At 48.4% G+C, this 27,608-nt stretch overlaps 1 protein-coding gene across 1 annotated transcript; it reads right to left on the reverse strand.

Moving 5' to 3' along the window:
• LOC130494048 (E3 ubiquitin-protein ligase TRIM7-like) lies at positions 1-27,476 on the reverse strand. The gene is made up of 8 exons (XM_056867694.1): positions 27,023-27,476; positions 23,610-23,774; positions 21,674-21,775; positions 19,522-19,752; positions 17,409-17,431; positions 14,256-14,374; positions 5,691-5,723; positions 1-566 (listed from the first exon to the last, which is right to left on the reverse strand). The coding sequence occupies exons 1-8, from the start codon at positions 27,461-27,463 to the stop codon at positions 1-3; spliced, it is 1,680 nt and encodes a 559-aa protein (XP_056723672.1). The 5' UTR covers positions 27,464-27,476.
• Positions 27,477-27,608: the final 132 nt, after the last annotated feature.

The raw sequence follows: 27,608 nt of genomic DNA on the forward strand, positions 1-27,608 counted from the left end.
TTAAGAAGAAGAGAGCTTGAGGTGGGCTTCTGAATTCACCCAAAAGAAGGGCAGGAGGGTCTCTCCAGAGAAGGAGGCTCCAGAGAACTCATGGATCAGGGATCCTCGGTCAGCGTCGAAAAAGGCCACTCGGCCCCCAGCGTAGTTCAGGCAGACTCGGATCCTCTTGGGCTCCCTGGTCAGGGACAGGGGATGGTATTGTCCTTTTATGGAAGCCCTGTAGTGCCCACACCACTTCCCCACAGCCCAGATCCCTCTCTCGGGACCAAAGGTGATCCTTCCCTTCCTCCTCACGGACTCTCTGGCCACCCCCACAGCCCATCTTTCCTCACTTCCCACAAGGACTTCCCAGAAATGGCGGCCTGCTGTGAATCCCTCACGGCCCAGCACAGCAGTATATGTGGAAAATCTCTCAGGGTTGCTGGGCAGAGACTGAGCTTTTCCTCCCCATCTCATGCTTTTCCAGTCAGGCAGAGCTTGAGCTTTTTCTCCATCTCTCACGCTTTTCCAGTCCTCAGACAGGAGGAGTCCGGGATGGGCCGTGTCTGGATCCAGAGTCACACATGCTGTTGGGGGGGAAACGAGGAGACAAGAGAAGCATTTTCAGCTGGGAGATTTCTCCCTCTGGCCTTTTCTGCGTCCTCCTCCTGTTCCCACCTCTTCATAACCCCCTCCTGGATTTCACAGACTCTCCTGCCTTCTCCTGAGCTGCTAAACAGAAGAGCAGACTTCCTCTGAGCAGACTTCCTCAGAGAAGGCAGATAAAATCAACAATAAAAACCCAAAAGAACACAAATACCACATCGTATCCCAAGCAGGGGACCTTGAGAGAGAAGAGAACCATGGATAATCCAGTCACTGAATTTCCCCCCATAAGAAATCACACGACAGAGCATTTACACAAACACCCAAATCACATGAAAATGAGCAAAGGCACAGAATGGGTTGAACGGGTCATGGCTCTCAGTCCTGATACCAGACACATTTTAAAACAGGCAATACCACTGAATTTGGCTTTAATTGACTCTGAATAAAAGAGAGACTAGAAGGGAGTTGCCATTGCTTTCAGCCTGCCAGGGAGATGTGTGTCTCAGCTGGCATTTGGGACCATTTTGGATGGACTTGAAGAGGTTTATGTATTTTAGTGAAAGAACAAAGATTGGCCTGAACGCAGCTTCTCAGGGAATGTCTCGTAAGGTAATATTACGGCAGCAGTAAAGTGGAGCTGATGTCCTGCCTGCACCCCTCAGAGGATGCCTGCGAGATCAGACCCTCACTCCACAGCCTGAAGTATCTGCCTTCCACCCTTCTATCTTTTACAAGGTTGTAACATCCAGCCTGATGAAGACCTCTGGTGTGCTTGAAAGATTTCACAATGTTCTATGACAATTTTAAAAATAAATAATGAGGTTTTGTATGGACCTCTATGGCTGTACATTTTTTTCCTGTATCCCAAGAATATTTCTGCTCAACCCAACCTTCAATTATTTGTTCTAAAAATGATTACCCCTCTTCTGCTGTCATTCAAGGTGTCTCCCAGAACACCTTGAACCAAAAAAACCTCCCTAATGGTTTCTGTTCTTCACAGAAAAGGGAACTGGGGCGAAGGAAGACAGAGCAGGATTTAGATTCCCTTGAAATTCTCTACGTCTTCTAGAGAGACCCAGGTGCTTCAGCGGTGGTTTCCACACAGGGAGGGGCTTGTGCAGTTTCCTTGTTGCTGGTGAAGCTACTGATAAAGCGCAGCAACAAGAATAGGACTTCTGTATGGCAGGTTCCCCCTCCCACTTCCCCTGCTCCAGTCCCCCAGCAGCGCCCACCCCCCTCCATTGGGCCATATCATTATATTGATGCCTTTCCTTGTATATTGTCACAACAGAAAGGTCTAGAGCCGTGTTGGCGAACCTATGGCACGCGTGCCACTTCCGGCACGCGAAGCCCTCTCTGCCGGCACGCGCGGTTCCTCCAAGCCGCTGGCCTTTCCGGCTCTGCCCTGCCCCGGATGGGGGAAGCTGTAGCCAGGGGTGGGGCACCTCCGACATCATTGGCAGTGGCCCCCAGACTCTCCCAGAGAAGCCGCCGCCATTGCCGCTGCTGGAGCGTGTGCGGCAGGCCAGGGGGGTGGGAGAGCAGGGAACAGAAGCCGAGCGTCTGCACTCGGCATGGCCGGTGGCTTCTCCAGCACCCTTTGGGCCTGTGCGGGTGGAGGGGCATGGCTGGCCGGTGGGCGCGAAGGAGGGGCCCTCTGCCCCACCCCGCTCACCTCAAACAAGCCTGCCACCACCGCGCCCCACCGCCGCATCCCCTCCTCGGGGCAGGTAGGCCGGGTGGGAGATCCCCTCCGGGCGGGGGGCTTAGGGGCCTGGGAAGGCAGGCAGGCAGAGAGGGATGCTGAGCTAGGCTGGGCTCCCTCCCTCCTTCCCTCCACGCCAGACGGGCCTCCTTTCCGCCGGAGCTCCACTCTGAAAGGGGTGGGTGGAGGCCGTGGCGGCGAGGCCCAGCTGGGCGGGGGATCCTCCTCCTGCTCGCCCCTGGCACATGGGAGGCGGTGGGACCCAGCCCCGTCCATAGGCAAAGGGCGCAGCGGCAGGGCTCGTGGCTGGTGAGCCGCAGGGTAGGAAGTCAGGTGGAGGCTCTGGGGCACCTCCCTCCACTCCCCCGCTGGTGGCGGGCCCGGCTGGGTAGGGGCAGCTGTCAGCGGGGCAGGATTTTTTTCTTTTTCCCTTCTTGTCCCCCTTCCCTTCTTCCCCCTTTGCAGGGGAAGGCTTCTGGGCTCTTGTCCATTCCCCCCTTTCCCCCCTTCTCCCCTTGCATGCCTTCCTGCGTGCCACACAGCTGGCTGGTGGGCCTGAGCCACACCGCCGCATTGTTAGCCTTCCTTGGGCTGCTCTACCTCTCCTGCCCCTTCACCCTCTCCCAGCTCCTTCTCCCTCACCCAGGACCTGCCCCAGCCCTCCATGGGTGTGTAGGAGCGGGACAGGACACCGAGCCTCCGCGGGAAGGGAAGGGTCTCCCGGCGCCCGTGCGCTGCAGGCTGTTCTGCATGCTCCCCCCCTTCTCTGCTGCGGGCTGAGGGAGGAGGCAGGGGCCGTATGTGTGTGTGTGTGTGTGTGAGAGAGAGAGACAGAGACAGAGAGAGAGAGAAAGCAGAAAGGCTTTTCTGATTCTGGCCACTCAAGCATGGGAGGTTTTGCCTTGGATTTGCCGCTCTGTAGATGCACATTTTCCCCATCCAAATTCTCAGAACTCATCAGTAAGTCCCCATGCAGAGTTTTGAAAATCCGGACGGGGAAAATGTGCATCTGGAGAGTGGCAAATCCAAGGCAAAACCTCCCATGCATAAATGGCCTCTTTCTTTCACTGTCTCCCTCCGTCCTTTTCTTTCCCTACTTTTCTTTCTCTCCCTCGCTCCATTTTTCTCCCTTTCTCTCTCTTTTTCTTTCTCTCCCTCCCTCCCTTCCTTCCCTTTCCCCCTCCCTTCTCTTTCTCCCTCCCTTTCCTTCTTTCCTCCCTTCCTTCCTTCTTTCCCTCCAGTGGCTTCTCCGGTGCCCTCTGGGTCTGTGCGGGCGGAGGGGCGTGCAGTCCTATTCCACCTTTGAAGTGCCCACAAGCCATCCTCCAAACACCTTTCCATTTGTCTTGATATGTAGAGAGAAAACACTAAGGAACTAGTTGCCAATCTCCAGGTACTAGCTGGAGATCTTCTGCTATTACAAGTGATCTCCAACCAATAGAGATCAGTTCCCCTGGAAAAAATTGCCACTTTGGCAATTGAACTCTATGGCACTGAAGAACTTCCCCAAACCCCGCCCTCCTCAGGTGCCACCCCAAAAACCTCCCACTCATGGCAAAGAGGAACTTGGCAACCCTAGCCTCTGCCTCTGGGCCCCCTCTGGGGGTGGTATTCAGGTTAAATTGCCGCATTGGCACTCGGCGATAAATAAGTGGGTTTTGGGTTGCAGATTGGGCACTCGGTCTCTAAAAGGTTCGCCATCACTGGTCTAGAGACTTATTTTTTCATGAAGGCTGGTAATTCTGAGAATCAGATATACGTATTGGTAAAACATTATATCTATGTAATGATAATACAATTTCCTATATTTAAAAAACTAAAAATCCCCCCAGAGGTGAGGGAAGGAAATGATCACCACAAGGAAAGCATCAGGGAAACGGCTGCTTACATAGGTGGGAAAATCTGAATTTTCTTACCCACATAGTAGCCATCCAAGCTTTACCGCAATCCAGGTTTGAGAAAGATCAGAGAAAACCTGGGAAATCCCAGCAGGTGCACAAATGTGGTTAGGAAGCAGGGGGGGGAAAACCACTTCCCAAAAAGGATGAACCCAGGGCTAATAACCTGTGAGAAGATGGCCAGGATCAAGCTAGAATTTACAGAAATATCCTTGGTATTGGATTCATGTCCCCTCCCTGCTCCTGTGGAAGCACTTACTGACAGCTCTGCAAAAACTAAGCTCTCTTATGGTATCCTCAGTGGCAGTTTAAAAAGAGCTGCAATATTACCAATTGGAAGTCCTTCTGCACTGGAGTTACCATCACAGAGCTATCAAACTTCAAGCATGACCTACCTGGGCTGGAAAAATGGATGCCTCAATAGCCACCTTTGGCAGAAGAATACAAAGACTTTTATTCTGGAACTCAGCCAAGAAACAAACATCCTTAGGCATCAAGAACGGGTTTCCTTGCCTCACATATATTTTGCAGAGCCTTGAAAATGCTATTCTGATGCTTGCAAGTTTGGCAGCACCAAAGGTTAAAAACTTTTTAAAGCAGAGGTAACTTTACAGTGAGGTAGAACTTTGCTGCCTTGAACGCACACATACATCCAATATCCAGGAGTTACCTCTCCAAAAACCAGTTCTGCAACATTACTAAAAGCTTTGGGAAAGGACTGATATGTTTCAATATACCCCCATTCTGTTTGAAAACCTATTTATATAAACAGCCAACAACTGACCAACAGCAGCCAATAATTGACCCTATGCAGAAGGGAGCAAAATGGATCTAAGCCAGCATTCGTCCTGCAAACATCTCCCTTCTTTCTTTCTGAATTCGCTCTAAAATATACTCAGAAGACAGCCTCCTCCTGCCCAGAAGTGTGCATCTGAGTGACAGCTGGGGAGGCGGAAGAGCTGAAGAGGAGGCTTGTGAGTGACAGGCACGTAGTTCCACTTCTTCTCCCAAACATCAAATACAAATTATGTGTGAATAAGTGGAAAACAACACCAGGGCACGCTGGACTTCTGCCTTTATAAACTGCCATTCCACAAACCAGTGGATCCAATACACAATTTATAGCACCTTGAAAATGAGGGAAACCTGAAAAGCAGGTAGAGAAATCCACTGAGAGAAATGTGATTCCCAACCTGGTCTGGGCCTCTCATGGGGAGGATTCTGAAAGGCCCTCAAGGGCCTCCCGTCATTTCAATATGGCGTCAGGTAGGTGAAAGGAGGCAGTTCCTCCCCTGAAGAGTCCACCTTCTCTTTCACCCTGACAGACTTCGAACAAGAAGGAACTGGCAGTGGCAGGGAGGGAGAAATGTTGAGGAACAAAACAAGAGCGTCCAGTAATGATATCTCTGGAAAAACACAAAGTAGAAGAACACATATTGTAAGGTGAAGCTTTTTAGTTAATTGATAAATAATTGATCGGTGTATGAAGAAAGATTTACCTTTCTGCAGGTGAAATCCAGAATCCAGAGTGTCTGAGGAAGCAAAAGAAACGAATGTGAGCAGCAGACCTTTGTACCTATCACCAATCTTGTGACAAAAACATCAGTTAATAATATGGCCTCTTTTTCTCTCAGGGAGGGAAGGTGCCATGGTATAGCCCCACCGCATCAGATATCAAAAGCTAACCAGGGTTGGTACTTGGTTGGGAGATCAAAGATTCTGCAATGGCAAAGAAATCTCTGCTTCTCACTTGCCTTGAATATTTCTTTCTGGGGTCTGCATAAGTTGGTTGTGACTTGATGGCACACGCGTACTGTAGGGTCTGTCTAGGCCTATAAGGTATAGGGTATAGGGTTTTGGCCTAACTGGTTGTTGGCACACCACCCAGGCGTGACGTGGAACACCGCGTCACCCAGGCCTTGAGGGGGCAGTCTGGGGCCGGCTGGCACACCACCGCCCATAAAGGCTGCCTTTGTTCTTAGGTTAGCAACTGCTCCTTGCAGAAACCTATATTGCAACAATATGCCTTAGCAATGTACAAGCTGTTCTAGTCACTGAATCTAGCTGCTTTCTGCCTTGCTCAGCTCTGCTGCTGATTACAATTGCTATAAAATAAACTCAGCTCTCTGCAAGGGAGTTCTGTTTTACACTGACACTGAAGCCTCGCCTCAATCCTTCCCAATTCCCACATCTGGTGCCGCTGACGTGATTCGACCGACTGGAAAAAAGGTTTCTGTGCGCACTCGGCTCATCGGCCCCCTCGGCTTTTCAGCCCTCCTCAGCTCGGCTCATAGGCCCCCTCGGCTCCAGGCCCCCACGGCTCATCGGCCCCCTCAGCTCCGGCTCTCTTTGGTAAGTATAGGTGAAACATTGTCAACGGAACAGGTGAAGCATGCTGAAGAACTTCAGCGGTTGGTTAAGCAGTGTGGCGGGATTTCAATGTCAGTGGCGGATCTCAAAGATCTCCTACGGGAGATTGATTGTCAGTGTCCCTGGTATCCCCAGGAAGGCACTTTCAATCCAGGAGACTGGGAACGAATAGGAAGGGACTTGAAGGGTGAGCCTCGTGCACCAGTGCAAATTATTCTTGCCTGGCAAAAGGTTGATAGAGCTGTCTGCGCTGGGACGCCAGTGGCCAACATGCTCTTGCAACCTGCTATGGAGGTGCTACCGCCCCCCTATCCGGCTCTCCTCCCTGCAGCCTCGTCTTTGGCTTTCCTCCCTGCAGCCTCGTCTTTGGTTCTCCTCCCTGCAGCCGAATCTTCGTATCCCGTGGCCTCGTCTTTAACCCCCATACCTTCTTCACCCATCCCTCCTTCTCCTGCTTGTCCACCGCCTCGATCAAAAGTGGCGTTGGCAGTCCAGGTGGCCTGCTGTGATGGGGACCTGGATCTTTCCGAAGAGTGGGAGGGGGAACCACTTGCATTTATGATTGAAGGGCTTTGTACTGGTTATGGTATGTTGCCTAGAGGTTGGAGAGTTTTGATGCGACTGATTCTTAGTCAGAAGACTCAGTATGTGGTCTGGTATCGTGCTGCAGCCCAGCTCAGTGTCACTGCTGATATCACTGCTGATCAGGCTTATCGGTCAGAGCAGTGTTGTGGTCCAGGATAATTTACCTATTGTCTTGCAGTGTTGGAGCGCTCTTCCTTTAAGATTAAAGGAGGGTGCTTCCTGTGCGCACCTTGTCCCACTCCCGCACTGGGAGGGGGACAAGGGGAAGTTTGTCTTTTGATTCCTTACAGATTACCTTGGTCTTGAAAACATCTGACTTCAGAAACCAATTCGTGAGTATGAGGTTCAAGGTAAAAAGTTAAAAAAATCTCCTTGATGCTAGTGCTGATGTTTCTGTAACCACCTTTCATGATTGGGACCCCTCCTGGCCTCTAGAACGTTCATCTGCTGTCTGGGTGGTGGGGGGTTCCACTGCATTAGATGGGGGTATGTAACTCCAATTGTTGTCCCACTTAAAGTCAACCTTTGGGGACGAGACCTTTTGTCTCAATTGGGGGCTACTTTAGTCACTAATGACTAAGCCTCGCGCCCTTGCTTTGTCATGGCTTTCCACAGACTATGTGTGGATTGACCAATGGCCGCTGCCTGGTGAAAAATTGAAAGCTTTGCAACGCCTAAAAGTCCCCTTGTGTGTGTAAAATCCGCTTCTTTAATGTGTGTATGAATGTGAGAGTGTGTACAAAAGAAAAAGAAGAAATTAATGCTTCGTATAGTGACAGAAGCCTCCTTAGTATGGAGGCCTGGTTTTTTTTTTTCTTTTAGCCCTGAAATTGAAAATGTGTAGCTTTTAGTCTGCTTTGCAATTACAAGAAGGGCATAGCTATGTGGTGTATTGTGCTCTCATAAAAAATAAGATTGTGTGTGTGTGTTTTGACTGGTACTTTTAGGGTGCTTGTTTGTGAGGAAGCCGGCCGGTTCCTCTCAAGCACATTGTGGGGAGCAGGCTCTCCCCCCACCCTGCAGGTTTTGATTTCCAACTGCAAATGTATGCCCTCTCACCATGTCTGAGAAAGGCTGTTTCCTCATATGTCTGTTTCCTCATATTAAGTAAGGTTACGTTCATTGTACAATGAAAGTCTTCCCTTTAGTACTGATAAAGCATTTGTATACCTCAGTCCTGCAAAAGCCAATCTCTCCTCCTTTAGGGAATTTCTCCTGTTTACCTTTGCATTTTAGTTTAAGTATTGGCTATTGTCTTAAAAGTCAGGTGTAACAGAAAACAAATTACAAGGACTGGGGAATCTGATTTTGCATTGATATGCGCCTGCTAAACTTCCAAGGTATATCTGAACTGGCACACGCCAGGACCAATGACAAATTTGTCCAGACTCTTAAATCCAGCTTTGCAGCTGTTAAAATGGTACAAAAAGCTTGTGAATTAACACCAAAAAAGGGTTTGAAAATGCCTACCAAATGTCAAGCAGGGACCCTTCTTTAAAAGCTTAACTCTAACAGTTAAACAGAAAAATGAAGCCCATTCTAAAGGCTCCGCATTCTCCATCCCCTCAGGCCCATTGGCCTCTCCCTTACACCCAGTATAATGGTTAGCACTCTGGACTCTAGATCCGGCAATCCGAGTGCAAATTTCCTCCACTAATAATTGTAAAAAGAAAAGGCTGTTCTCACCCAGAATCATGTCTTGCCATAACAGCCCATCTGGCTTCATTTCAAGAAATAGGGGGTGGAATGCAATCCTCAGGCCCAGTGACACTTTTCCTACAGCTCACACTTTTTGCTATAGAAATGCATTCACCCTACCCCCACTCCAAAGAGGAAGGGTGCCCGGCTACTCCTTGCCTGACAGAGATAAGATGTACTCTTGAAAATCGACTGGAGGCGAATCACCCTCCCAAACGGCCTTGATCTGTAAAGAAACACATTCCTTTGCACCGCTACACCCCCTCGCAAGCTCCACTTCTATAGGAATTTTTTTTAGGTCTTGCTCTCTGGCTTGCAAAGAAAGCCCTAACACTCTGTGTAAGCACAGAGGTGCCATCACTTTCTGTCTTCTTTGGACCCCCTTTTGCAAAAACCTTATGGTTTGCTTAAAATTTAGCACATTCACAGAAAGACCTTCATAATCAGGAAACACAGGAGCTCTATTTTTATTTTCATTATATTTTTGCTTACTGTTTTTGAAAAACCGAATTTTTGAAACTTGCTTTCTGTAAAATGCCATAACTTGTTAGCATTGGGAGCCTCATTGCTCTCCCAACCTGGAACCCACCCCTGCTTTCAAGGTGCACTCTGCACATGTTCAGTGGTGGTAACAAGCCAAAAGATTTGTTTCCTATGCTGCTCTCTCTCCCCTTGAAAGTCATGCCATGCATCACCAGTACGCCAAAGCCTTGGCGAAACAATTTCATTTGCCCCTTGCAGAAGCCTCTGCCATCATTCAACAATGTCCTCAATGTTCTGGGCAAGCTTCCTTTCCTTCCACAGGTGTAAACCCTCGAGGTTTTGGAGCCAATCAACTATGGCAAATGGATGTTACTCATTGGTTCTTGTAGGTTATCCGGGCTGTGTAACCGTGGTCTTGGAATTTTCTTTCCTGACGTTTCGCCAGCAACTGTGGCAGGCGTCTTCAGAGTAGTAACACTGAAGGACAGTGTCTCTCAGTGTCAAGGGTGTAGGAAGAGTAATATATAGTCAGAAAGGGGTTGGGTTTGAGCTGAGTATTGTCCTGCAATATTGTCCTGATTAGCACATTACTTTTGCAGGACAATACTCAGCTCAAACCCAACCCCTTTCTGACTATATATTACTCTTCCTACACCCTTGACACTGAGAGACACTGTCCTTCAGTGTTACTACTCTGAAGATGCCTGCCACAGTTGCTGGCGAAACGTCAGGAAAGAAAATTCCAAGACCACGGTTACACAGCCCGGATAACCTACAAGAACCAATGAACTCTGACCGTGAAAGCCTTCGACAATAGGATGTTACTCAGTTTTCTCCATTTGCTCCCTGGAACTATCTCTATGTGGTTGTGAATACCAAGCACGTCTGCACCCATTTACTTCGTGCCTTTTTGGTCATGGGTGTTCCCACTGCTCTAAAAACAGGACAATGGCCCTGCCTATTGTTCTTCCACATTCGCTGCCTTTTGTGACCGGTGGCAAGTGCGCCATACCTTTGGCATCTCGTATAATTCCACGGGCCAAGCCATCGTGGAACGTGCCAACGGCACCCTCAAGCAGATACTTAACAAAAAATTAAAAAACAAGGGGGAGTTGGCCTCTCCCTCCTGGACAAAGAGAGCCTTTTAGCTCAGGCTCTCTTTACGCTCAACCATCTTAACCTTCTCTCTCTTAATTCCACATTAATTACTAGGACTCAGCGGCTTTCCAGGCCGGCAAGCCGCTGCCACAGCCCCTGGTGCGGTATCGCCGTCTACCTGACCCCAACTGGCACGGGCCGGTGCCTCTCATCACGTGGGGTCGGGGCTACGCTGCTGTCCAAATGCCTACCGGACCTCTGTGGGTGCCTGCACGGTGTGTGCGACCTGATCTTCATGGCATGGCACCAAGGTCTCTCCAACCTGATTCCTCAATTGGAATCCTCCAACCCGATTCCTCAATTCAACCTTCAGTTGATGGACTCTGAGTCCATGGCCGAGAGACGTCGTGGTTGTCGCAGACCAAACCCTCCAGTAACTTGGGGGGCCCTCAAACGCTTGTCTGATCAAGCCCAGCAGGTGTTGGATAAGCAAGGTGTGCCTTTCACACCAGAAAACTTCCTAGCTGCTGTTTTTGCTCAGCTGACTGTGAACTCCGTCATGATTATCTTGTGTTTTTGCCTCTTGAGCTCTGGGGTGCAGGGGGTCAAGCATGATTCCTCTGCACCAAACTTATGGGTTCGTCATGCTGCTTACATGTTTGCATTCCATGGACAAAACGTCTCTTTGTTTTATGAACCTCCTTTGGCTGCTTCTACTATGTCTACTCCCTTTGATTCACCTGAACTGGTTCTTTCTGAGTTACAACACCTGAACCACTCAACACTGTTTGTGCCCATCACTGACTCTAACTGGAACACTACTCCTTTTCACAAGTTTCGGTTTCATCGTTATCTACCTGGGTTATGTTTTTGTTGTCATGCTCTCAATCCTCAGTTTTCCCACTGGACTTACAAGAAGGTTGCTGATCGACTGTGGGGAAAACATGCTGTCAATTATACTGCTTGTTCTGATCGTTTTTACCTTTGGGGTAACTTTAACTCCTCTTTTCAGCCCAATCTCACTCTCATGAACACCACCACACAACAGCTGTATCACCGTTTACCGATGTTTTCTCCCAATGCTTCCCAGCTCACCTCTGGAAGCATTTGTGGCAACTGGCTCATTCAAGATCCCAACCTTTAGTTCTTTTGGGGTTCAGGGTGGGCTACCAACTATCACCCAGGAAAATATCAGTGTGCAGCTCTCAGGTATCTTACGTTACCAGTCCAAGTCCTGGATGCCTTTAGGACACATGTGGCCACTCACAAAATGAGGCGAGCCGCAGCAGCCCCTCTTGGCCCCGGGTGTTCAGATCAGGTAATTGTGGACACCTAACTCAGTGGGGGAAGCAACTGGGGTCGCGCTTTAGGGGCTGGTCTTACTGGACTTTTGACTCTGGGAAGCTACCCAGGGATGATTGCCCAGGAAAACCATCATTCCATCTTAGGCCTCACTTGTAGGTTAGAAAAGACTGTTAATGCTACAAGCCGCTTAATTCAAGATTTACAGCAAGAGATTTCTGAATTGAATCAAATCACCTTACAGCATCGCTTTGCTTTAGATTTTCTCCTAGCTCGGCAAGGTGGGTTTTGTAAAATTGTTGGTCAGGCAGGTTGCACAGTCACATTTCATGACCTCAACAAAACCATAGAAGATAAGCTAGAGAACTTGCGTCATATGCTCACTCACAATGTTATTACTTCTGGCGCTCCTGGACTTTTTGCTTGGTTGACCAGCTGGCTACCTGACTTTGCATCGCTGCGAGCATCCTTTGTTGCCTTGCTTGGAATTATTGCTGGTTTTATTCTGTTGGGATGTTTTATTCAGTGTCTGCCTAATCTATATCATACGTGCTCATGTTCCAAAGATCATACTCAACGTCGTGCTATGTACTACGCCTATCATTTGCTTAAAACAAAAAAGGGGGAATTGTAGGGTCTGTCTAGGCCTATAAGGTATAGGGTATAGGGTTTTGGTCTAACTGGTTGTTGGCACACCACCCAGGCGTGACGTGGAACACCGCGTCACCCAGGCCTTGAGGGGGCAGTCTGGGGCCGGCTGGCACACCACCGCCCATAAAGGCTGCCTTTGTTCTTAGGTTAGCAACTGCTCCTTGCAGAAACCTATATTGCAACAATATGCCTTAGCAATGTACAAGCTGTTCTAGTCACTGAATCTAGCTGCTTTCTGCCTTGCTCAGCTCTGCTGCTGATTACAATTGCTATAAAATAAACTCAGCTCTCTGCAAGGGAGTTCTGTTTTACACTGACACTGAAGCCTCGCCTCAATCCTTCCCAATTCCCACAGCGTACATATTTCTTCTAAGTTTTGGCTGAAAGGTTAAGTAACACCTACTTCTGGGGGGGGATTCCAAATTTTATTTGTGTGGAAATATTCACATTTCTTTTCACGAATCACTTTGAGTGACTGGAGATTCACTTCACAGAAAGCATGCTAAGGACTGAGGCCCAAGGGTCCACTCCAGCTAAACTTAGGATCCTTCCAAAAAGAGGTTCTGCAGTTGTATCGACTGGCAACCTCTCGCCCAGGTCTGAAATGCTGATGACAGCCCCTTCAGACTCCCAATGGGTAAGATGAAGTTCTTTTAAGAATAAGGTCAAGACCTTTTCTTTGCCAAAGCCTTATCTCTCCAGCCTTTGGTTCTTTCCCAGGAAAGTTGCATTCACAACATGCACAGCTCCTCTCACCTGTATTGTAAAGTGAAATTTATTTTGGAAAAAATAAAGAAAATGCTCTGAATTTATAACATGCAATTAAAACCATCCTACTCTCTAAAAGAGCAAAAAGACCAGCTGTTGCCAGGATAAGGCTAATGCCTTAAAAAGACCTCCCCCACCAATCAAGATCAAACACTTAATCACTCTCCACAGAGCAACCTTCAGTCTTAAAGCCAGACACCTGGTGATTCCATACAGCAGTGCCATCCTAAGCAGACTTACCCCCTTCTAACTCTGCTGATTTAAATTGGCTTAGGAGGGTGTAAATCTGCTTGAGACAGCGCTATCAGTTCCCCTGAGACTATTCTGTGGGCTCAGCTACTACATGCTCAAGCAAACACTCACACTCAGTCAAAGAGACCAGTTTCGATAGGTCCAATTTGGCCACAGACAAGCTTCAATGAGAAAGGGGGTAGGTATTCCTGAAAGGGATGGGGTGGGTCTCTCCATTAAATGAGGATGCCCTGAAGGGCAGTTTCCTTCCCTTCCCTTTCATTTTAGGTGCTCATTCCACAACTACCAACCAGTTTGCCAGTCCACAGACACAAATGACTAGAGAAAAGCAACAGAAAATAATTTTGAGAAAATCCACACAATGCAATTTAGAACGAAAGTTGCAGGAGAAATCTGAACAGAAAACTTTCCACGGTGAACTACCTAATTCGTACACACACTCCTCCTATTCCTGTGTCTTTTAATGATATAAGCCAGGGGTCCCCAACATGGCACCCACCAATCTCTTTATTGGTGTCTGTCAAGTATTTAATGAAAAGGCCAACTCGAGGTGGCACTTTTGCCAAGCAAGGCTTCTGATTGGCTGGTTAGCTTTTTTAAAATGTTGTTTTAACAGCTTCTGCCACCAACAGCAGAAGAATCTTCTCTGTGTGACTGAAGGTAAGCTGCAGCAGCCATTTTGTGGCTGGCTCCACTTCCAGTGGAAGCTAATTTGTGGCTGCGCCCACCATGCTGTGTCTGAATTCCAAAGGGGACCATGGGCTCAAAATGGTTGGGGACCCCAATATAAGCAGCCTAAAAGACATCTAGCCCAAGCTAACATTCATTCTGAAATCCCTGCAGGGTTTCTTCATTACCTTCGAATTGCTTCTTGATGCTCTCCAAAAAGAGATTTAGATCAGACAAGTCCCAGATGCACCACTTCTGTGCAAGAGGAAAAGCCACTGGATCCTCAAACTCCTCCTTTTCTTCATACCTTGAGAAAAATCATGTCAAGATACCATCCACCCAATTCACAATCTCTCCCCGCCCCAGGCAGATCAGAGAAACAGAGGAAGGAATCGGCAGAAGGCCGAGAGACACAGGCTGAGGCTGCAAGCAGAGCAAGATGGGAGGGCTCTTCAGAGAGCAGAGTCCACCTCACTATAGCTCCTGAGACCCCAAAGCCACACAGCAGCTGTGGGGAATGGTTATTAAAAAATGAAACAGAGCCTGTTTGAGCTCAGACCACCACCACAGGGGGAGGAAGGGCACCTGTCAGCCCCCCAGCCACTTTCCCATGCTGAAACTGTGCTGGGGGGAAAGGAACTTCCTTCCCCAGGGTTGTCTGGACAGGAAAAATGTCTGCTGGGGAGGCAGGAGCCCTTCCTCCCCGCAGAGGCATTTCAAGGCCCTACAGGCTCTGCTTTATTCCCTAAAGTTGCTGTGCAGCTGAGGGGAACCTGGACCCAACTCTGAAAAAAGCAAACCTCAAGTTTGGCCTTAAGAACCCCAACCCCACATCCCTGGCCAGATGTGCCTTGGAACTGCCTAGCGAAAGAAAAAGAAAGCTGGGGTGGTTAGGGCTCTGGACTTTAGGGTTAGTTAGGGGAGGGGCTTTGTCTTAGAGGAAGACCATCTGCTTGACATGCAGAAGGTCTCAGGTACAATCCCCGGCATCTCCAGGTCAAAGGATCAGGTACTAGGTGGTGTGACAGAACTCTACCAGAGACCCTGGAGAGCCACTGCCACCCTGAGTAGACAATTGACAGACCAATGATCTGATTAAGTATTCGGCAGCTTCCTGTGTCCTGTGACTAGGACTGTAGGACCCTGGTTCAATCCCACAAGCAGCCATATGGCTCACTGGGTGACCTTAGACCTGCCTCTCTTTCTCTCAGACAGGGATGTTGTGAGGAGGAAATGGAGGAGGGCAGAATTAGGTTCAGTAACTTCGTGTCTTTTTCTCACTGTCCCATAATACCAACACTCAGGGGAACCCAATTAAGTTATTGAGAAATAGGTTCAGGAGAGACAAAAGGACATACTTCTTTACTCACAGCCACAGAAAGCCAACCTCTGAATAACACTTCTAGGAGGCAGCAACAGGGGAGGGCCTAGGCCTCTGTGCTATGTTTGTTGGTCATCCAGGATCATTCCTTGTTGGATTAAACGCTGGAGCCTAATTTGATTTACAGAGGGTTCTGTGCTCCTCTAGAATCAGCCCCTCCCTTCTGGTGACAGTTACTTGCCAACTGACACTGGCAACTGTCATTCAGCCTCTCAGGTTTCACTCTAAATTTCAGTCTCTAAGTATCCCTCTGTGTTAGCTCTCTGCCTCTCTCAAGAAGTAACAATGTTTCAGTTAATATCAGGTAATTGTTATAGAAACCTCTAAAGGAAAAATATTGTTTATTTTAAAGGACTTTATATAAACATTGATTAAATACAGTTTTCTTCCATTTTAATACGTTTGCTATTCATATTCCTCCCCATATATAGCTTTGGCTGTTTTGAACTCTGCTGCTTAAATATCCTGCACCAAGTGAGTGCTGGGATATTGCCCCACATAAGGGATTGGATTAATTTTCATTTACCCCTACATTCCTTGGCCACAGGATGCTGGACCAAACTGACCACTGGTCTTATCCACCTAGCTCTACTTATGTTCTCAAGAGCGAAGCTGAGAGGTAGTAGCAGGGGAGGGCCTCGGCCTCTGTGCCGTGTTAGTTGGCAATCAAGGGTCATTTGTAGGCCACTTTGTGAAACAGGATGCTGGACTAAATGGACCACTGGTCTCATTCACCAGGCTCTACTTAAGTTCTCAAGAGGGAGGCTGAAAGACAGGGGAAAGAAACAGGTCACATGACATCACCATACCCAGAAGATTTTTTACTTCTGTTCCTTTTAATCATTTGCCCCTGGTGGGAGGCATGGAAACTTCGACCCCAATAATGTCACATGACAATCTTCTTCCTCTGAAACTACCTGAGGAGACTTAAAGCAGAGATGTGGATTTTCTTTTTTCTTTTTCTTATTTTTTGACGGTATAAAAACACTACGTTTTATTGTTGAATCTGAGCCAAGTGGAACTTTGTGCAAGAGAAAAGTCCCCATGTCCTGCCAGCTCCACCCTCCCTCCAACTGTGCCAACTCTGCCCCGCTCGCCAGCCCTACCTTACTCAGCACAATGTGGATTTTCTGATCACCAACTGTGTGTTCCCCATCATGGGTTGCTCAGAATGACAAATGCTTTATTTTGGAAGCCGTTTTTACCAGGGCTGCCAGTGTGGAAACAGCCAAGAAGTAATCTGAGTAGGAGCAGCACATTTAAGTGCTATGTAGTTGCAGGAACACTGATGGAAAGATGGCACACACACACACAAACTCCTGCTTCCTCATGTGTAGCCTCACCCCACCCTCCTTAACAAACAAGCACATCAAATTGGGTTGGGTGGTCATACCCATGTTCACTTCTAAAATGCCCCATAGTTAGCCCCGATGCCAACCAAGGCATTATTTGGGCCTAATAAAGTTTCCAAACTGCCTTTTTGTGGAACGAATGTAGCTGAAGAGACTCAAACCCAGTATTTCCTGGGTTAGTTTTTAAAATGTTGCTTTTGAAGCAGATGCCACCAAACAAAAAGATCTGTGTGACTGAAGGAAAGCTGCAACAGCCAATTTGTGACTGGCTCCACCTCCTACAGCACCCATTTTGTGTCAGCCATTCTGGGGCGGTGCCCACCACATCAGGTTGGAATTGCAAAGGTGCCTGCCACCTCAAAAAGTTTGGGGACCCCTCTTCAAGAGATTTTTCAGTTAGGTGTTAATCAAGCCCCCCCAATACTATTTCATGGTTTCTTGTTGATGAGACTCTGTTTAAGCTGTTTGCCACTGACAGATGGATGGAGATTCACGATCTTAACTGCACCTGATGTGGCCCTCAGCCACCATCCTGAAGGACCATGTTCTTCACAGGATACCCAGACCCTTCCCAGCATTAAGAAGGTTAATGAGAAAGATTCACTTACCTCTGCAAGGTGTTTCTGGCATCCTAAAGAAAAATGGTAGAGAGAAAGAAAGAAGGGAGACCTCAGTGCCTGCTAAAAGGCCACACCAGGAAGACCTCTTAGGCCCTGGCAGATTCTGCACTCTGGCCCTTCTCTTGCGTCCAGCTAGCAGACTCCACTCAAAGCCTGGGGTGCATCTCCATAAAGTGGGAGAAAATCTTTGTGAGGTTAATATTAGCAGACAAAGCGGAGCCATTTCAGAGAAGAGTTGGTGATCTATTTTGATGATTCAACAGTGGCTACTTTCACAAAAGGCGTTTTCCTTACATGGAAGACAGGAAGCCTTCCAAGTAGCTCCTGTGGTCACCTGTGGATGCAGAGGCATTCCCAGCAACGTTCCTTGCATCAGCCCCGCACCGCTGTTATTTCCCTTCATGCCACAGGAGAGCATTTCCCAGGCTTAAAAAAACGCTAGATTACAGTAGTATTGTAACAACATGGTGGACCCCAGCTTACATGTTTTTGTAAATAAAGTCCTTGTTGCAGAGTTATAACTGGAAATCAGCAGCCTGCACTTTACTTCTTTTAAAATAAAAGCTAGAAATTAGTGCAACAGAACGTTATAATGTTACAACACTACAACAATCGAACCTTTGCCCTTTTCTTTAAAGCCTGAGAAAAGCCCTCTGATGCAGGGGAGGGGATGGTGGCCACAGGGACTGAGAGGAGAAGAGCCAAACTCTGTCACCTTTCAGCCCTTTAAAGAGCTTCTCCCCCTTTTCCCTGCAGCGTTGTAACATGGCTCAGCAGGGAAAGGTGAGTCTGGGCACAAATGCCATCGCATCTGCACATAAGTGACGGGTTGGCAGCAGCAGCAGGCACAACAGTACCAGCACTGGGTGTGTGGATGCCATTCCTCTACCATTTTTTGCTGCCATTGTATGTGTTGTATGTGTTCATTTTTGTGCACCAATCTGCACGCAACAAGTATGAGGTACATTCACCCCAACATACACAACCTCCTTTTAAATCTTGGTGTGAAAATTTTGCCTATGATGACCCTGATGCGGAAGCCAAGTGAATTGGCAGTCTGTCCAGGATAACACCATCAGAAAGTCCTCTGCTACTTAGAAAAGTGTAGTTTATTTTACAGTGCAAAGATATAATACAGATACTTCTTACACACTCTCCGCTCATAGCATCCCACACTGAGCTCTAGTTTCACTCCATTATATACACCTGGTGGACGCAGCCACCAATCACAGTAGATGCTTAGTCATCCTGACATGGCTCCTGTATTGCATCAGCCACCTGGTCATAACCGGATCAGGCCAGCTCCCTCTAGCTCTCAAGGGACTTTCCAGGCTGAATGCATCATTACTAGATTCATCTGATCTAACCTGCACTTGTCAAACTAATCTGACAGCCTTGTAATCTTATTAAGCAAGGGCGTGTTGCATATAATAGCTGGCTAAATCTCCTGTTATCACACAGTATTTCAACACGCAGCCACAAAAATTCCTTTTGTTATTTTTATACATATTTTTCTTATGCTCACATAGACAAGTACTTCCAGTTCACAGAATCATCATTATAAACAAAGAAACATTTTATTTGTTTATAATGATGATTCTGTGAACTGGAAGTACTTGTCTATGTGAGCATAAGAAAAATATGTATAAAAATAACAAAAGGAATTTTTGTGGCTGCGTGTTGAAATACTGTGTGATAACAGGAGATTTAGCCAGCCTTGTAATCTTGACAGACCCTCGTTCCTGGTTGTTTGGAAAGAGCTACCCATGAACCTGGTATGACTTACATGTAGTTCCCCCAACTGTTGGTTGACACACAAACACACTTCTGCTTCTGAGAAAGGGAGGGGCAGGGACTTTGGGGGGGGGGGAGCTGCATTTTCAGGGAGTGGCGTTTAGCAGGGCATCTCTGATTGTTTGTTGCAGCCTGCCCCCAGCTGGAGATGTAATGGGGCATATGGTAAGTATCCCATGTACAAAGATGATGCTAGCAACACAAACTGGGCTTGTTTGTTTTCTGGCCAAGCGAAGGAGGCACAGAAAGGGTTTGGAGGCAGCCTTCTCCCAAACGGGAACCTGGGCTGTTCCTGCCACACTCTCACCTGCAGGAGTTCACTGGCCAGCTGCTGACACTTCTCCTCCATCTCCTGGATAAGGCTTTCAAGAGAGGAAAGAGTCTCAGAGATTTTGGCCAGGTGCTGGTCCCTGTTTCTTGCCACCTCCTTCTCCACCTCTTCCATCTGGGCCAGCAGAAGTTTCTCTTGTTCCTCCAGAAACTTGTGTAGTTGCCTGAACTTGGTCTCTGTCTCCTGCTGCACTTGTTTGGTTTGCTTCTGAAATGGAAAGAGAAGGAAATCAAGTCAACACAACACAGCTGGTCTTTGCAGTGGGAAGAGGTTCTTCAGGAGACTCCTATTAGAGACTTTCCCAGATATCACAACATTTGGCAGGGAAAAAGAAAGATTTCCACAGATCCATCCTGAGGGCCAAAGTACATCTCACTCTGCATGCAAAGTACATCTCACTCCTGGAGAGGTTCTTTCAGTTACAGAGGATTCTTTCTGCAACAAAAGACCCATTGAAGACAGAGCCAGGATACAGGATGATCTTGACAGGCTGGAGAATTGGGCTAAAACTAATAAAATGCACTTCAGCAAAGGCAAATGTAAAGTTCTGCATTTAGGAAAGAAAAATCAAAGGCATAACTATAGGATGGGGGAGACTTGTCTGAGCAGTAGTGTGTGAAAAAACAATCTTGAGGTCTTAGTAGACCTATACTGAACATAAGTCAACAGTGTGATGCGGTAGATAAAAAGGCAAATGTGATCTTGGGCTTCATCAACAGAAGTATAGTGTCCAGATCATGTGAAGTGATGGTATCCCTTTACTCTGTTCTGGTTAGACCTCACCTAGAGTACTGTGTTCAGTTTGGGGCACCACAATTTAAGAACGATGTAGACAAGCTGGAATGGGTCCAGCGGAGGGCAACAAAGATGGTGAGGGGTCTGGAGACCGTCCTATAAGGAAAGGTTGAAGGACCTGGGTATGTTTAGCCCGGAGAGAAGACTGAGGGGTGATATGATAACCATCTTCAAGTACTTGAAGGGCTGTCATGTAGAGGATGGTGCCAAGTTGTTCTCTGTTGCCCCAGAAGGTTGGACCAGAACCAACGGGTTGAAATTAAATCAAAAGAGTTTCCGTCTAGACATTAGGAAGAATTTTCTAACAGTTAGAGCAGTTCCTCAGTGGAACAGGCTGCCTTGGGAGGTGGTGAGAGCTCCTTCCCTGGAGGTTTTTAAGAAGAGGTTAGATGGCTATCTGTCAGCAATGGTGATTCTATGACCTTAAACAGATGATGTGAGGGAAGGCATCTTGGCCATCTTTTGGTCACGGGGTGTGTGTGGGGGAGAGGTAGTTGTGAATTTCCTGCATTGAACAGGGGATTGGACTAGATGACCCTGGTGGTCCCTTCCAACTTTATGATTCTTTGAGAATAGAAGCCACTTTGTTTCTCCAAGAAAACACCATCAATATGCTGACCCCCCTCCCACTTCCCAACAGGTGAAAAGGTATGAGTAGAAATACCACTGCGGAGAAAAGAGCTAAGAAGCCCCTTCCCCTCACTTGGTCTCCCTGGCTGCATTCTGGGAAAGAAAAAACTGCAGGGGGGGAAATCAACATGCTACTGAGTAGTCCAAATACTTTCCCCCCTTACAATTAGCAATGGTTGAACAACACTTGTCTCAGTTCAGGACAGGTGGAATATCTATCAGCATTTCTACCCAACAATTCTCTGGGGGTGGGACACCCTCATCTCTTTCCAGGGACTTCTCCTGGCTTGCAGTGTTGGTGCAAGCACACAAAAGGGGAGTTGACCCATACATTCATCTGCCCAGGGCTCATCCCAGAGCACAGAGCACCTTGGAAAGTCAAGTGATTCTGCCCAAAACAAAAACATTCGAGAACCAAAAAGTTTCTAGATCTGGATGCACAACCAGGGGCAGCCCACCCACTGGGCAGCCCTAGGTGACTGACTGCCTCGGGTGCCAGAGGCAGCATGCCCACCTCCACTGCTTAGAACTGCAGCGTTATGTCAACCTTTGGGGGCTCCTGTTCTGCTTGATTACCAACAGTCTGTGCACAGAACTTCCAAATTGGAGGGGGGGGCTACCTCGTGGGTTGACTTCTTTGCTTTGTACTCCATTCCCCCGCAATACTAGTTCTAGAATCTGTTCACTTCCCAGCCATAGCGACACTTATGAGCAGGTCTTGGCTTTCCTTCACTACGTCTGCTTTACTTGCCACAATTCTTTCTCTCTCCTTCTTCAGCATCTCCAGACGGTTGCAGAACTGATCCTGGGGGAGGAGAGACCCGAAACTGAGATCGGTTCCTTTTTTAGAAGTTTACTATAAATCTTACGAGAAACAGAATCATAGAATCATAGGTTGGAAGGGACCACCAGGGCCATCTAGTCCAAACCCCTACACAATGCAGGAATTGTCATTAACAACCAAACTAGAAATAACTGTCTGTAACTTCAACAACATTTCCCAAATGTTGAACACAGGTAGCTTCCTCATGGAGATGGTGCCCCATTCTCCTCTGATACCCATCAAGAATGCGAAGACATTCACAGTGCCAATGCTGCTGCCCACCACTCCATCCCTGCGCCCTCTTCGGGGAGGGGGGGTTGCATTAAAAAATTATTCACAGACAGTATATCATTATATTTTGTTAACATTCCAGCAATATACCCAGTAGTGACAAAAATGGCAAAAAGCTCTCGGAGGTAGGGGGGGGGCTGCTAGACAGAAGGGGGCTGGATTGGGGAATGGTGGAGGAAATGCGTACCTTCCATTCTACACTTCCTCAAACCCTCTTTGGGTATGTTCTTCCAAAAAACAACATACCGAAGCAGGGAAAACTCTGCATGGAAGCAACCACAGCTGTGGAAAGGGGGGAATTTCTTGTAATGCCATGGTGCAGTGGAAGGGCCATGGGTCAGTGACCCTCAGAGGATCTGCTTGGCAAGCAGAAGGTCCTTGGTTCAATCCCCGGTGTCAGGGTCTGGGTTAGTTTCTGGTTCTATGCTTGCTCTGACCCGTACAAGCGGTCAGGTCAAGTCCCTGGTTGTGTCTTTGGTTCAGGCTTTGGTGTGAGTTAGGCCATGCCCCCCCCCCATGGTCTGGCTGGTGAGCTGTTGCTGTTCCCACTCTTCCTATGCCCCCCTCCCTGCACCTCGACCTTGAACACGCTAACGAGCAATGCTTCAGTAGTAGAATGTTTTGCTTTTCCTCTCCCTCAGACGCTGTTATCATTTCTTCCCCAAGCTTGTTAGGGTGCACCTGTGCTGAAGTCATAATTGTAGTTCTGCCTGGTATCAAACCTGTCATGTGGTCATGTGATATGGTTATGCCTTAAGTTATGCTCTGAGTAATATGTCGCCATTAGTGGCTTTGAACCTGTAAGCGTGCCTAGCTATACCTGATGCTTCTTCAATAAAGTTTACCTGCTTCTGACATGACTGTCTGAGCGCGTGGCTTTTTGGGAAACTGCCCAGGCTAGCTGGAGAACCTCACACCCGGCTTCTCCAGTTGAAACGAATGGGTAGCAGTTGATGCAAAAGACCTCCACCTGGGGAAGAGCCACTGCCAGTCAGAGTGGACCTGGACAGACCAAGGGTCTGACTCAGAATAAGGCAGCTTCATGCATCGCTCTCCCGCCCCAAAAGCTCTTTTTCTGATTTAAACTGCTGCCTCACAGCTACTGCCTGCAAGTAGGGGACACAGACAGGCACCAAACCTGCACGCGTTCTCCCACAGGCAAACAGCAACTCAAGGACAGCAACTGAAGCTGAGATAGCGGTGTGTGTGTGGGGGTGGGTGGTTAACATTTGGAGCCAGGCGGCTGCCCCCTTGTAGCTCAACTGTACAATGGGCTGCCCAGACATTAACACAGCCAGACAGGAAGTGAGTCAATCTCCCCACTTTATCCACGGCAGGGGGCAAGGAGGCAATGCCCTTGGGAGCCACCAAGCCAGGAAGGAGGCAACAAAGAGGTGTTTTGACTCCCCAATTTGGGCCCAGAGACTGAGGCAGAAACTGGAGGCAGTTTCCCTGCAAAGAGACCAAGGAGAAGGGAAGGATCCACAGCTCTTACCCACCAACCTCCACTTTGTTGATTTCCTACCTTGTACTCTTGGGAGGCCTCCTCAAGAGGAAGGGTTTCGTGATCTCTGTGCTCCTCGGATCGATCACAGGCCACACAGATGAGGGCTTCATCGTTCTTGCAGAAGAGATTCAGCGGCTCCTGGTACTTCTGGCAAATTCTCCCTTTTCTAGCAGCCACAAGTGCCTGATGCCCAAAACAAAGAAACACAAATTGTTTCATTCCCTCCTCCAGAACTTTATCCCTCCTTGTAATGACGGAATATAATTAGTGCTCTCTTCAGTAGAAAAAAAAATTATACAAAAAGATGTAACCAAGTATAACCCTATGGTGTTTGGCCTTCAGTTGGAGATGGAAGGGGCTGTCCCTGAGAAGGCGCCGCAGAGCGGGTACTGAAGAAAAAGGGAGCTATGAGGGAAAAGAGGGAGAGAGAAGCCATCTGGGGTTACACAAACTTTTATGAAGCCTCAAATTCATAGAATCATAGAGTTGGAAGGGACCAGCAGGGTCATCCAGTCCTACCCCCTGCACAACACAGGAAATTCACAACTACCTACACACACACACACACACACACAGTGACCCCCACTCCACGCCCAGAAGATGGCCAAGGTGCCCTTCCTCTTTAGCCTCTGCTTAAAAACCTCCAGGGAAGGACAACTTACCACCTCTCGAGGAAGCCTGTTCCACTGAGGAACTGCTCTAACTGTTAGAAAATTCTTCCTAATGTCTAGACAGAAACTCTTTTGATTTATTTCAACCTGCTGGTTCTGGTCCGACCTTCTGGAGCAACAGAGAACAACTCAGCACCATCCTCTATATGACAGCCCTTCAAGTACTTGAAGATGGCTATCATATCACCTCTCAGTCTTCTCCTCTTCAGGCTAAACATACCCAGCTCCTTCAACCTTTCCTCATAGGACTTGGTCTCCAGACCCCTCACCATCTTTGTTGCCCTCCTCTGGACACGCTCCAGCTTATCTACATCTTTCTTAAATTGTGGTGCCCCAAACTGAACACAATAGGTGAGGTCTAAACAGAGCAGAATAAAGCGATACCATCACGTCACATGATCTGGACACTATACTTCTGTTGATGAAGCCCAAGATCGCATTTGCCTTTTTAGCTATCGCATCACACTGCTGACTCATATCCAGCGTTTGGTCTACTAAGACCCCAAGATTCCTTTGGAAGTCAATGAACGAACCACAAGTCCTGGTTCCAGGTAAACCACATTCTCCCCACACCTGCTTTGAGTCACGTTTTGCAATGTGCCTGACTCGGGAGCCCCCAAACACCACCCCCTTCCTTTCTTGCAATGTGCATTCCTGGGGTGGGGGTGCAATGACAAACCTCCAAAAGTAGGTCCAAATGCGTAAGGGGATGAAGCTGGAACTGCATGATCAAGGATGGACCTTGACGAACTTTTAAGCCGCCTTTCAAGATTAAACTCCAAACCAGCCCATCCGCCCTCTCACAGACAGCATCTCCTCCTAGGTGGCCCTCCAGATGACACCATGAACATTACAAATGAATGACAATTCTGATACTGGCCTAACAAGCTGATATTAGTTTTGGTGTGAGTTGAGTAATATGGAGGGGGGTTGCACTCCCTGCATCTTATTTTTTTCTGTGTTAACAATAACAACAACAATAATCAATAAAAAAGCATGTGGGGCACTTGTGGGTTCCTAGTGCTTTTGCCTGGAAACCCCATAATGATCCTTTCTAGACTCGCAACCACCTCCCCCCTTAACTCCTGCAGGGCCAACAGATCTACCAATCCCGCTCTGAGTTTTGGCCATCTTGATTATGTGGGACATGAGCGGCGGAGGCTAACCTCCACACGAAGCCAGCTGGGTGACCTTGGGCAAGTCATGCTCTCTCAGCCTCACCCACCTCACAGGGTGTCTGTTGTGGGGAAGGGAAGGCGATTGTAAGCCGGTTTGAGTCTGCCTTAAGTGGTAGAGAAAGTCGGCATGTTAAAAACCAACTCTTCTTCTTCTTCTCCATTTGGCCTGGTGCTGAGAATAGGTTTTGGGCCCCAACTCCAAAACGTAGCCCAAAGTTAGCCCTGACCCGGCCAGACTAGCCAGTTGTGTAGTGCTGGGATTCGGAGAACGACACGCATCCATTTCTCCCCTTCTGATCCTCCCTCCATATGCAGAATGACCTTGGCACAGTATTGGAATCTCTACTTCATCAGAGACCTGCATGGGGGGGGGGCAATCAGGGACCCCCATGGGCAAGGAAACCTCTTGGGCTGGCCACGCAGCTCAATGGCCAGTGAAAATAATGGATAGGCCACTGTTTAAGGCAGGGGTGGGGAACGTCAGGCCCGGGAGCCGTATAAGGCCCGTGAAATCATTTGGTCTGGCCCTTCGTGGGTCCTGGCAGATCTCTAGCTCAGAAGGATCGAAGACTGGCAATCCGCCCCCTCTCACGGAAAGGAATGGCCTCTATTCAAGGCGGATGGGAGTGTGTTTTGCCGAGAAAAGGAACCTTTTCCCACCTTGCAGAAGAGTAGTTGGTTATGGAGCTGCTAGGACCACCCAAGAAACTGTATTAACCCTTTCCCCCCAGTTGGATGCCTGCCTGCTTGCCCGTGCCGGGGGTGGGGTCATCTGGGGCAGCTGCCTGCTGGGGGCTTGGTCGGCTAATTTCTAAATTGATAATCTTGTATGGCCCGCGAATGATGTTAGAAATATCCAAATTGGAGGGAAAAAGGTTCCCCACCCCTGGTTTAAGGGGAAGGGCATGGGATTGCACTGCGTATTTCCCACAGCCAAAGGTGGCCTGTCAGTGAAAGGTTGAGGCGCCGATACTGAGAGGGCTGCCAGCAAGGGCCGGTCTCCCAGGGGGATGGGGTGAGGGAGAGAAGAGGCAGCAGCCAGGCCCGCCTCTCCATCACCACGAAAAACCCCTCCTCGTGCGCCTTTTTGGATCCGTGTATTACAAGCCGCTGCTTTGCCAGCCAATTTGTGGCTAGAGGGAAAATATTATATCGTCTGTTTACAGCAGTGGTTCCCCACCTTTTTTTGACCAGGGACCACTAGGACTTTTTTGTTCGGTGCAGGGACCCCAAGGTTCAAACTAAAAATTCTGAGAATTTGAAAATAAACTTTAATCATAACTGTTAGTGAAACATTAAATTTAGAATAATATTTGAATATATATATTTTATAATAGAGAACTTTTAATTGAAAATATTAATTTATTATGGGTTTATAACTTTGTTTCGCGGACCTTAATTTAGTTCTCGCGGACCCCTGGGGGTCCACGGACCCCTGGTTGGGAACCAGTGGTTTACAGTTTATATTACTAGTGACAAGCCAGCAAGCGGCAACGACCACAAGAGGGCTTTGCGCCAAAGGGAAATCTTGAGCCAAGCACAAGGATGCAAGAAAGCCTCCCTCCACCCCTTTCTCACTTACCCTCTTTTCCTGGGCAGCCTCCTCCAGAGGAACCACCTGGTGGTCTTGGTGCTCCTCGGATCTGCTGCAGACCCCGCAGAGGGGGGCTTGGTCCTCCTTGCAGAAAAACCTCAGGGGCTCCTGGTGCTTCTCGCAGATGCCCCCCTTCCCCCTTGCCCCCTTCTCACCTGCCTCTTTTCCCTCCTGAAGAGTGAATTTTTGGGCTATCCCCACCAAGTTGGCCAGCTGACGATTCTGCTGGAGGGTCCCCTCCTGCGCTCTCCCTCTGCACTGGGGGCAGCAGGAAGCCTTGTCCCCCGGCGCCCCCCAGCTGCGGGTCAGGCAGTCCCGGCAGAAACTGTGGCCGCACTCGGGGATCATGACGGGGTCCCTGAAGAAGTCCAGGCAGACGGAGCAAGAGGCTTCCTCGCGGAGCTCCAGGAGGGGACCCCCGGCCGCCATGGCTGCCTCCAGGAAGGGAGAGCAGGAGAGAATCGCTTTCGTTTTCTTGGTTTCCAAAGCAGTGATATGGTCAACGCATTCTTCCCCTGGTAACTCAGCACACACATCGAGTTATCCCGCCCAGCAACAAGCTAATCCCTTGCTG

The sequence above is a fragment of the Euleptes europaea genome, chromosome 1 (genome assembly GCF_029931775.1).
Source record: "Euleptes europaea isolate rEulEur1 chromosome 1, rEulEur1.hap1, whole genome shotgun sequence".
Taxonomy (NCBI): Eukaryota; Metazoa; Chordata; class Lepidosauria; order Squamata; family Sphaerodactylidae; genus Euleptes; species Euleptes europaea.

Coding starts and splice junctions, on each gene's coding strand:
- LOC130494048 (XM_056867694.1), bottom strand. CDS start 27,463: ATGGCGGCCGGGGGTCCCCTCCTGGAGCTCCGCGAGGAAGCCTCTTGC. Junction 14,375..17,408: donor GCCAGAAACACCTTGCAGAG/GTAAGTGAATCT, acceptor ATTTTTCTCAAG/GTATGAAGAAAAGGAGGAGT. Junction 567..5,690: donor TGGATTTCACCTGCAGAAAG/GTAAATCTTTCT, acceptor CCCCCCCAACAG/CATGTGTGACTCTGGATCCA.